At 36.6% G+C, this 12076-nt stretch overlaps 1 protein-coding gene across 6 annotated transcripts in view; it reads right to left on the bottom strand.

Moving 5' to 3' along the window:
- Positions 1–8880, bottom strand: part of TTC6 (tetratricopeptide repeat domain 6) — a 54224-nt gene extending 45344 nt beyond the window's left edge. Inside the window, exons 1-4 of one of the 6 annotated variants that reach the window (XM_052694629.1) lie at positions 8774–8880; positions 7321–8416; positions 1671–1754; positions 777–866 (exon numbers count right to left, since the gene is read on the bottom strand). In XM_052694629.1, coding sequence (XP_052550589.1) covers positions 777–866; positions 1671–1754; positions 7321–8106 — 960 coding nt within the window. In that variant the 5' untranslated portion in view covers positions 8107–8416; positions 8774–8880. Of the gene's footprint in view, positions 1–776; positions 867–1670; positions 1755–7320; positions 8424–8773 lie in introns of those variants that run through there. The other 5 variants (XM_052694632.1, XM_052694630.1, XM_052694631.1 and 2 more) reach the window with 5 other exon arrangements.
- Positions 8881–12076: the final 3196 nt, after the last annotated feature.

Genomic DNA, 12076 nt, shown 5'->3' with positions numbered 1-12076 from the left:
TCTCTCGTCCCCTTTTCATTTTGTTCCCTTTTACCTCCTCCATTTCAATACCTGCATCTGTCTTCATGTACCATATCAAACCTTGTGTTCACCTCTATTTAAGTTTCGGCCAAGGCTACTGAGTATTTTTGGTACATAACTATGTAGTGGAAACACCTCCAATCTTGGTTGTTCTTCACATAATACATTTAGCAAATATGGTAACTGTAAGGTAAAGTAATCATTCATATAGAAGCAGCAGAAGGAAGCACATTAAGGTGGTATCCTCAAAACACCAGAATGATTAAAACCAGCAATATGTGGCCAAAGACATTTTTTGGTCTTTGTAACAAGTTTGTCCTGCCTCTGTAATCTTGGTATATGTTCTTTACTAGAAAAGCTTTAAGTGGTTGATATCAAATGAAAGCTCTTGTCATGTGTGAAACATCACATAACCAAGAGGATGTTGATCATTATGCCATTTTCCAGGAAGGCACACAGTTGTTAAATGTAAATGAGGATTCTATTTATACATTGTTTCATTCCTAATCTTCTCAATCTCATAATGAAAAGCCTAACCCAACATATGACCGAATGAACCTTAATTTATTTTTTCCTCTAACATTAAGCTGCAAGACCAGTATGGAGACCTGTATTATAGAAGAGTCTTTTAAATGGCAGGTGGTTTAAAAAAAAAAAAAAAAAAAGCGCTTACAAATCCCCATATGCTCTAAAACATCAAAACCTCAAGCATGGGAAAACTAACACTATCTCATAATAGTACAAAGCCTGCTTACCTGTTTCACCTGCTTATTATATGTTAACAGCTCATCTGTAGGCTGAGATTCATTTTCTGCTACTTGAGATTCTTTTTGAACAACTGGCATCTTTCAAGAGAAAGGGAAAATCCATTTAGGAGAAGAACATATAGCATTTTCTTAAAAACACATTTTTACACTCCCTGACAAATAATTCATTACAGTATTTATTATTTTCAATTACTCTTTCATGGTACATGCATTTTATGAAGCACATGGATCACTGTATCTATTTTATCTTAAGCCAAATATTTCTTCGATCGAGAACTGGATTTACAAAATCAGTACACTAACAGGCAAAGGGTTTACAATGATCAACACTAAATAATAATATATAGAGAGATTTCTTCTGAAAAGCTTTTTCTACAAATTATACTTCAAAAATGTACAAATTAACATACATCAGAAATGTGTATCAATATATATGGATCCTTTAAAACAAATAAATCAACAACTCTAAACATTAAGCAACATCTCCAAACACATCTAAGCTTACAAATTTAAATTTTAAAAACAATTTGAATGCAAGACAAAGTGACGAGCATTAATATACATGAATATCAGTGAATGCTTTGCAAGTTCATTGCCCTAATCCTCATACTACTTAATAAGAGGGAAATTCTGCATATCCAGTAACTAAAGAATCAAACTCCCAAAGAAAAGAAAGGAATAAGAGACACAAAAGGGATAGAAATAAAAATAAAAGTATATTTATAATTTATGAAGTACCAAAATGTTTTCAAGCACTATTTCCTTTCCTTCCCTGTTTTATCAGTTTAAAATATGATCTACCTATCTTAACAACTCTACAAGCAAATACAAGTACAATTAACTTATTATATTTCAACATTCCTAGATAATGTAGAATGTTACCAGGCTTGCTTGGTGAAAACTTGGCAGGATTTCCTTGCTAGCTTGAGAATCAGTTTTTATTTCCTTACATTCAACTGGGGCCTGCTGCACAAACCAGAGGGAAAGATATGTATATATATATACACACACACACTATACTATAGAGTGCACTATATATATATACATATATAGTGCAATTTTCACTACCTAATAGAACAAAACATCAAATCAATATTCATGCACAAATTAAAGGCTCGGACTTTATTATATATATTTGAAATATACTAGAAATCAACATACACATGAAGAAACAAACTTAGGGTGATCTTTTGAAAAGATTTCTACACATTTCACTCCTTATTTTGTGCATTGTCCAACCAGTAATCTAAAAGCGTATTTTTAATGCCTAGGATTTTTTTGCATGCCATACTCAATTCCATTCTAACAAAACATGTAAAAAGTGTATTCTGAGTTGCAACATTGTTCTGCCTGCGTATTAGAAAATGAAGATGATACGAAAGGAGTTTTCAAGCAAAAAAAAAAAAAAAAAACACCAAAAAGTAAATAGTAAAAAGGAAAAAAAAAAACTTTACTTGCAAAATATTGCATGCATTGGTGATTTTATTTTTAGACAAAGCTCTAGTAAATAGTTACTTTTGACAGAAAAGGCAGAGCTTAATTTAAAAAAAAAAAAAAAAAAAAACAACCTTATTCCATATAACTTTCATAACTATGGAAAAACAAAGGAATGAAACATCCTGGATTAAAATACAGATTCAGCAATACCTTCCCAAACTACACCAAATAATCCTCCTTTTCTTTGCAATACATGCACATTTCCAGACACGGTGACTACAATGGACTATTAATTAGACTCCATCTTAGCTAAGTGGAATTCTTTCCCCCACACAATTTATTATCTAATGCATGAATTCAAAGAGAATTTTTCACATATCCTTTCATTCAAACAGGCTGGATCAAAACCGACAGAATAGGTAGATCAGTTTTCTATACTAATTTCCTTATCAAAATCAAAATTATATGAACAAACAGTATTTTCATGCTATTTTAGATACCTGTACATGTTACACAACTGCTTTTCTTTGCTGGGTGTGGTATTTCTTCTTTTGTTCACTCCCCATGGGAGAATTGCAGGCACAATGCTGTTCTGGTATTTTAACATAATGTGTACCATGTGTATATGTACTATGGGTTGTGTGTTTGTATTAACAAAAACTAAGTCAATTTTATTTAGAAATAAAAGTGTTGAGACCACGGCAACTCTTAATTCCTGTGGGTCCATTCTCAAGCATTCTGCTGATTCTTCCTGCACTGATATTTTGTGACAGAAAATTTTATTGTGCCTTTAAAAAAAAAAAAAATGCCATTTGAGCAGTCATAGCCTTCTGCCTCATTGTAAAAAACAATTTATCAATTTATGGATTTAAGTACCTTCATAACTAACTAAAAATGTTGGAACAGTTTCCAGTGATTTTGATACGTCTTTGGTATCCTTGGGTGCTGAAAAGAAACTTTGAGACTCTTGACATATAGAAAAATCAAGACTTTTTAGTGTTTTTAATAATTATCTCTAAATTCATCTTACCAAAAATTTTCAACTTCTCCTTTAATAGTTAAATGCTATGAAAATAATTTATTTTAAAAGAATTCTAGAATGGTTTTGGTTAGAAAGGATCTTGAAGACCATCTAGTTCCAATCCCCCTGCCATGGGTAGGGGCACCTTCCACTACAACAGGTTGCTCAAAGCTACATCTAACTTGGCCTCAAACACCTCTAGGAACAGGACATCCACGGCTTTTCCAGGCAGCCTATGCCACTGTCTCAGCACCATTGTTAATAACTTCTATATATTTAATCTCCCAGCTCCCTCAGCCTGTCTTCACAGAAGAGGTGCTCCAACACCCTGATCATCTTCATAGCCTTGTTCTTCATTCACTGCAAATGATTTCTCTCTTCTGATGATAGAAAGCCATCACCAATGTAGAAAAGACTCTACATTTATTCTGCCATTTATCAGTCTTGATGTGTGATCATGCAAATACCCTAAAACACTCTTATCTTGGTGAACTTGTATAGATTATTTATACAGGCATTGGTAATCATCCTGTATCCCTTTGAGAAATCTTGAAATCATATGAAATTACAGTTTATCAGATTAAAATCAGTTTGTTCTCATAACAGCATCCCACCAGACTAATCAGGAGCATTCTCCCCTTTTGTTAGACTTCAGGGTAAAAAGACAGTCCATGAAGCCTGCAGCATTTCTTGCAACAAGAGGTGATCATGTGGTAATTATGCTAATAAGCATAAAGAACCAGGATACTGGAAAATGATTGTTGATACAAATCTCATAAACCGCACAACTGGATTATCTTTAGTTAGTTACCTGTATTAGTAACTCTGAAGAGATAAACAGATTAGATTCCAGATGTTCCCACATGTATATCATATAATAAGCATTTCTGATTAGGCAGCTTCTTGTAACATCATTAAAACTGTATATCTTAAAAAAAAACTAATATTTGAAGTAGTACAGGTCAACTGTTCCACAGGGAAAAAAAAAAAAAAAAAGAAAAATCAAACGTATCTCCAGGATTGGTAATGCAAAGGTAGGCAATAACATTGCCTTTGCTATGCTACAATTAACCTTGTTGAGTATAATCAATAACACGCAGTTACAGAATTAAGAATACACTAGAAAAATCATAATACAAGGCTTCATTATTGTGACTCATGAACTTTTTACACATTCAAATAAATAGAAATCTCATTCATTTCCAAGAAAAGAATACATCTTACAGCACTTCAGAAATATATTTTCAGTGAGCCTCCTACCATTTTAGTCAAAAGAAAAAAAAAAATGTATAATTTTCACGTCAGTTGAAATATAAAGAAGCTATACACTAAATACTTAAGATGCTATAAAGTGATGAGCAAATACTTGTTTATATTTGCTTGTAGCTAAAGCAAACAAAACTGTACTTCTGAGAGAGTACTAATATTTTACTGAGAAAGGCTCCTCAAGGCCTCACTTTCTGTTGAGTAGTTGAAGAGTTAGAGATGTGTACCAAAGCAGAAGAATATTTTGTTTGTTCTTTGATGGCATGGTGCACTGTACCATCATCCTTTAATAGAAACATTCAAATCTGATTCTATTTTTCCAGAGAGAAAAACAAAACAAAAAAAGTATTTTCTTTTAGTTACCACCTTCTCATGCTCATCTGAGATACCAAACAATTGATCTGCTGAAAACAATAAGCCAACTAAAAAAAGATGAGTTGCAAACTCATCACTAAGGAAGCTGAACACCAAGAAAATGTATTTCTGGAATGAATATAAACACCCTCCTATGGATACTAAATCCAACATATAACTTGATAACAAGATACTTCAGGGGTGCAACATGCCCCAAGGCAACAAAGTGACTCCAGGCATTGGAAATGATATTCTGATTATAATAAGCATTTCACTTTTTAACAGAAAACGTGATAGGAATAATTATTTATAACCGATTTCCTCCAAGGAAACAGGGCTAAGTACTAATGTCCCACAGAGCTGGCATCCCATTTCCCATGTAATGTTCTTTGTAACACTGTGGGGGGAAAAAAAAAAAAAAAAAAATGCTCAGACTCCACAGCAACAGTACAAACTATCAATACTAACCACTCATTAATTCAAAATAAAAAATAAGATAAAGAGAATAAAATACTTTTTTCTTTTTTTAGGGAATAAAAATCACATTTAATTCTGAAAGCTTGTTTTCATTTTAGTAGTTCTGTTCTATTTCATTCAAAATAATATACTCCTTATTTCATCAGAGAAGACAAGTCTTGAAACTCAGTCTAAAGCAAACAAGTCACACATAATAATAATAATAATAATAATAATAATAAAGAATTGCTAGAGTCCTCATCCTATTTGTAAGATCACTTCAGTTCATAAGACGCCAGCTGTAAATGCCTTTAATTTAAAAAGAGCAATCAGTAAGTGTCATTCATATGCATTTTCCAAAAATCCATATCTAAAAAAAAACACTAAACAACTAACAACTGGACCAGAAAGTCTGATCACCAAGTCTCTACTTCTGTTTTACTTTAAATTTGATTGATATGTTTAGTTTTCACAGTACTCCAGAGATCACTTTCAAAGCTCAGAGTGCAGTAACTCCCAATACAAACAACAGAAAACTCAGTTCACTTCAAATCAAGAACACCAGGACCTGATAGAGGTCAGATTTTGAAAATCTTACCTATAAAACATAAAATACAATTGTAAATGAGTAAGACAGGACAAGCAATGTAACATAATTACCGCAACGCTAATGACTTTTTTTTTTTGTAAGTTGAACAAGAAATTGTTTTCCATGTCTGGGATTTTCTTTAGTCTTCTTCATTTCCCAATCTCCTCTGATGCCTTTTGGCAAACTTCAACCAGACTTAACAAGAGAAGAGACTCAAATTATTACATTCCTAAAATCAGAGTAAAGCAATGAAGAGGGATCATACAATGCTGCCACACTGAGGAAAGGCTTCTCTCATTTCAACCCAAATACACACCAGAAAATATACAGAGTAAAAGGCATTCTGAGTACCTGAGCCACACAAACAGCTCTGAGAACAAAAGTAAATCATAGGACATAAATCTATTAGAAATGCAGTTTCAGACTATTGCTACTCAGACATAATTAAATCAGTTCTGCATTCTTTTTTGTCTTAATTTTTTTTTTTAATCTAACCAATGACAATCAATCTCACATTAAAGAAATATTAAAGTACTGCACTTACATTCTGTGCAAGATACTCTGTAATCATAAAAGGTAGCATTTTAATAGCTGTAGGAAACAATTTCCATCATGATTTCCTAAAACACAAACACATCAGTCTTCCATATGATTCCTTGCAATGGCAGTTCCTTCTTGTAAGTATTGCATCCTATATGGGTGTACTCCACCCCTCACAACAAAAGCTAGTATGCATACAAAGTATGATAGCTATTTTCATAACACGAGTTTCAGCCCTTGTGAAATGGTTCATTCTAACAAAACCATTACTCTTGCTCAGAAAAGACAAAGTACTGAGAGTAATTTACTAGTAAATCTAAGTTACTAGTTAATAAATAAACCGACAACAACAAAAGAGGCTACCCTCTGGTGAGAATCCAGGAAAGTCCTCTATGATATTGATGTTACTGGTACCTCTTACTGTAAGTGAAGGGACTCTTACAACAGCTGATACAATCTACTTAACTACAATAATGAAATTGTTTTCTTGAGACTTCGTATGCCAAACTGAAAGGAACAATGCTTCAGGTATACTTAATGCACTTGATCATCTCTTAGACTGGAATTGCCATCTTAAAAAGGGGGAAAGAGAAAAAAGAAAAAGCTGTACTAATCTATAAATAGACTAGCAATTCCCACCCCAGAGGATTTATGTTTTAATAGATTTTGATATCGACTCATTTTCATATGTTAAGGGAATTAAAGATCTGGCAGAAGAAACAGTGAAGAATATTCTATGGTACATTAGTGTTTGCGTCTGTTTGTTTTGTCTGGCTTTTGTGTTGTAGGAGCTGGAAAAAAATATACAACTCCTATAAAAGTAATATTTATCTAAGACAAAAATATTGCTCTCGTTCTGGTTCACCTACTTCCATTTTTATGTTGCATTTCTGGCCAAGAACACTCTCCAGGAGTTCTTTGATCATCTGTTCTGAGGAAGATGGAGAAGTAGACTGCGGGGAAGCGATTATTTCATCAACAATCCTTGCAACTACTTTCACAGGCAATGCTGCTGTGGAAGTAGGTTCTTCAGGTTTGCTCTGCTGGAAGTTCTCATATATTTTTGAAGTGTCTAGTCTAGTCACATCTCTTACCTCTTCCAACTGTTCCTGAGCAGACCTCACACTTGGCTGCTTGCTTCCTTTTCTCAGCACTTGTCCCAATTCAACACATAAATCTTGCTGCTTTAGTTTTGAAATCTCTTTGCTTCTCTTCTTACAGCTTTCCCTGGTTAATTTTCCCTTCCTGGGAATGTTTTCATTTCTCTCTAAGTCTGCAGAGCTAAACTCATCACTATCTTTAATCACAGTACCTATTTTTTCAGCTTTATCATTCCTTAAGTTGTAGAGATTCGCCTGTAGCATACGTGCTCTATCCTTTACTTTACTAACAGTTTTTGTCTTCTCCAACAAGACCGGGGAGTTACTGGTGCAAAAATTAGATCCGCCATCTCTTAGCTTCTGAGGTGGAATTTTTTTAGCAGTACCTGCAAACGATGCTATTACTGGAAGTTTTACAGTGCAACTTCCATGACTATAAGTGGCATTTTCACTGTGACCTTTTTCAGAGCAACTTTGATTTTTGTCATCACTGTCTTCTCCCAGAGTTCTATTTCTGTGGTTCATTACCCTGTGACCAGAAGCTTGTTTTTTCATTTTTCTTCCGAGAATCTCCTTACTTTCTGAGCAATTAATAAGGAATATTTTTATTTATATTCATGGCAGGCTTATGTGAACTCTTTGACCTCTGGAGAGGATAATATTCTTAAACAGTGCAATTGACCTGGTGTTAAATCTTGCACATGCTCACACTCCTAGAAGCAGTAACTATTGCTAATTTGATCTTCAGGCTGTCCCACTGAGATTCCCCACATACAGCCTGGTCCTGTAACCACAGCCAGCTCTTCCAGATAACTCAGTTCAAAGCGCTCACATTTTCCAGCAATTCTCTCCTGCAGTACACAACCTGTAAACTCAAACAGAAATTAGCTTTTATACTTCATATACCAATGCAGAACCCAATCCTTTTAAGAGGACCGCATTTTGCTGAAGTCCCTACAGATTTCATTATGACCACCACATAGTGCATATCACTAAGCACCAGTGACAGTACCATCTACCAAGGGAAAGAACTGAACTGTTGCTATCTTTGGGAGCATAAACCAGAAGTCGCACAGAAACCCCCAGCAGAGGAAGAAATGAGGCAGGCTGAAGCTCTGCACTTACTAAAGTAACTACAAAGGCTTTCCACCTACAAAAACAAGTGACCTCAGGCCCCTGCCAGCCCCCTTTCTCCTCCCCCCCCCCACAGCAGGAAAAGTACCTCCCACGAGGACACGCCAGCAGCCGCGACACAGCATCCAGCAGGCACAGCACGGCCCCCGAGACCCTATAACCCCGCCGCTCGCTTCTCCCCGCCCAGCGCCGCGGACGGGGCCACGCCGCTCCCGTCGTACGGAAGGACGCGCTCCGTAACCAAGCAACCGGGAGGCAAGAGGGTCAGCAGGGAGGCGAGGGCCCCCTACCGGAGGGGAGGACACCTGCGTGTGCCACGCAGTCACACACACTCCTGCTGTCAGAGGCACGGCTGGGGCGCAAGGGATAAACCCAGCTGCGTGCGCCTGGTTAACCATCACCAATAGCTTTGTCAGTTATTAGTAGGATAGGCTTCTTGCAGATCTTATGCAGCGTTAATGTGTCTGGAAGTCAGAAACAGCTCTCTTAGGGGAATTGTGGGAATGATGGCACGTGTCAAAAATCACCAGGTAAAAAGAGCCCAAAAAAAAAAAAAAAAAGCCAAAGCAAAACATAAATTAAAGGAAAGTGTGAAAAGTACAGGTCTACAAGGTCTTCACAGGGGCCCTTAGGCAGTTCATAGCTCATAAAGAGGGAAAATGGGCTTCACAGAGCCATGATGTCTTGGGTTGGAGGGGACCTTTAAAAATGAACTGCTTTTCAGGAGTCCCTGGGCTGTAACACTTCACGAAATTAAGTTTGCAACTAGTGTATGCCTTTTTGGTGGGTAAAAAATAAAATCTTTTTGTTGTTGTTTGGATTACCAAATACCTCCATGTAACAAGGGGATGTTGCAACTATTGGCACAGATTGGATTGAAATAAGCCACACAACTGATTAAAAGCCTCCACTGATCTAATGGGAAAGTGTCTTCCATTGTCCTCTTCTTTCTTTGTGGCTTTCAGCTTCAGCTTTTTTCCTTCTTAATTGCATTCCTGGAGCCCAAGGGGGTGGCCAATGCACTTCCTGCAGACAACATGCCTTGCACCAGGTTTCATGGCCAAATTTTGGCTTCCTGAGGCAACTAAGGACTTGTTAAAGATTGAAAACTCATTAGCCAGTCACATTAAAACCAAATTTAAAGTAGATTTTCTTCTTTTTTATTGTAGATAACTGATGAAAGCCATGTAACACACCCTAGGAACACTATCTATTTAATATTACTTAACTTCTCGTGCTCCCTAGCGGGAATATCAGAATTGCAGGAAGAGGAGTGGGTGGAAAAGAAAGCAGTTGTTCTGTGTGGAAGGATTCCCACTGCCTGTCCAAAATATTGGAGATGTTCTGAACAGGAATGAAAGTGTTTAATTCCCTCATTGAAGATAAACCTGATCAGCAGTTTAATGTAGTTCTGAGTCAAGAGGGAAGATCAATTCCAAACTAGTTACACAACCAGTGAAGCCCCAGCAATTTGGTTTACTGAGAGCAGCTCCTCTCTGCAGGAGTCACAGTGGGACATAGGAGGAAAAGCCCTGCATGTGAAGAGGTATTTGCATCAGGAAGTTCCAGGAAGGAGCTGCTGAATGGCAAGAAGTATTTGCATCAAAAGAAATGTTAGAAAGGAGAAAAAATCCTTAGGCATGGATTTCTTCTTGAGGTTAATAGCTGTGGTAAAGTGGTCGTGTGCAGCTGGAAAACAAGCATTCTGTATTATCTTACTGTGTCTGCTATTCATCAGCTCTGCTTGTAGTAAAGCAGGGACTGGCTACAGGAAGATGCAGTTAAGTTGCATGAAAGGTTCAAGCAGTAGTTCAAAAATGTTTCCTGTGCTACAGCATTGAGGTTCTCAGTTTTGTAGCAAAGGGAATTAGCACCCAAGGGTGGCTGATGACAAGTTAAATCCAAAATGTGATGTTTTTTACCTACTAAGCCCCACACATTGCTTAGCATTCAACCCAGGAGTAAGTATATCCTCTACACCCTCAGCTTGAGCTCTGAAGATGACAATGAGCCCCAATACACAGAAATTAATGGAAATCTTTCTCCCATTTCCCCAGGTATTATTAGTATGTTCCCTTCCTTTCATAATCACAGTGCCGCTTGAGACCAGCAAGTTCTCTTTTTTTTTTATTAATGTGAAGTATTTATTTAAACAGGTTAAGCCTCATCTATGTAGCATGCAAAGTCCAAAATTTAATGAGCAGATGAATCCTTATACTGAGCAAATGAATCTAGCTTTGGAAAACCTTGTGCAATTTTATTCCCTTGGTACACATTATTATTATTTATTTTAATTACATCTTACCAGATCACTAAGCTTTCTAATATCACATAAATTTTGCCATCTAGGTTATTTGTCCATAAATGTTACAGGGAATTGTGGGGTTTTTTTTCTTTCTAGGAAGAAAAGCTGTTATTAAAAATTGTTTTTGTTGGTTGGAAAAAGGTCAGAAAGCAGCTTCTTTTCTCATTTATCATCTGAGTCCGCACCCCGGTGCACACATTTGCCATAATACAATTTCAAGCTGGAGTGAGACATTGATGGCATTGTCCCCCAGGCTTTGGAAGGACGCAGACATGAAATCAGGAGTAAGTATTGTGCTCTCTGGAAGCCATCTTGATCTTGGCAATTGTGAATAAGGGGAAGAAAGCACATGAAATATGCACAAATGGTATGTGCTGCCCAGCAATGCCAGAAAGAGTTCCTGTGAAGCTAAATAGCGATCACTTAAAGGAAAGGCAAGTAAGGGCAGAATTACATTGTTAGTTCTGTGGCTTACACCCAGATAGCCACTAGAGGCTGGGCCTCACCTTAACATCCAGCTGCAGCTGGCTGTGAAAACTTTTTCACCTGAGAAAGCATAAATTCTCAGCAGCTCTGCTGGGTGCTCTTAATCTCCCTTTGGTACAGCCAAAGCATGCCCTGCCTCAAAATGGGACTCACTCATTCAAGGCTATTTATCAGTGTCCAATATACCATTTCAGAGACCAGGAACTCAGATTACGGGTTACTGCTTGCTCTTTAAGGGCATCAACATCTTTGTTTTAATGTTTCCAACACATATATGTATAAAAATGGCCATAAATACTCAGAGAAAATCAAATGATTATCATCTAAAATACCAATCAGTGAAGTATTGCCACTGTGGACATAGAACAAACTTTTATGACAATTACACTGTAGGAACAATAATCTGCAGCAGAACAATGGAGTAAACATGTAGGTAGCAAACAATCTCTTAGATCAGACAGTGTCAATACTGAAAAGGCTTTTGATTAGTCGCAAGAGTTTGATCCAGCTGAGCAGAAGAAAACACCTTTTTTTTTTCGGTGATCAATTCATGCTGAATCCCTTGAGCAGTAAGCACAAGCATAGAAAGGTTTTGCAGAA

Source organism: Tympanuchus pallidicinctus, unplaced genomic scaffold, assembly GCF_026119805.1.
Source record: "Tympanuchus pallidicinctus isolate F22 unplaced genomic scaffold, pur_lepc_1.0 scaffold3, whole genome shotgun sequence".
Classification (NCBI taxonomy): Eukaryota; Metazoa; Chordata; class Aves; order Galliformes; family Phasianidae; genus Tympanuchus; species Tympanuchus pallidicinctus.
This window is presented reverse-complemented; position numbering and strand designations above follow the sequence as displayed.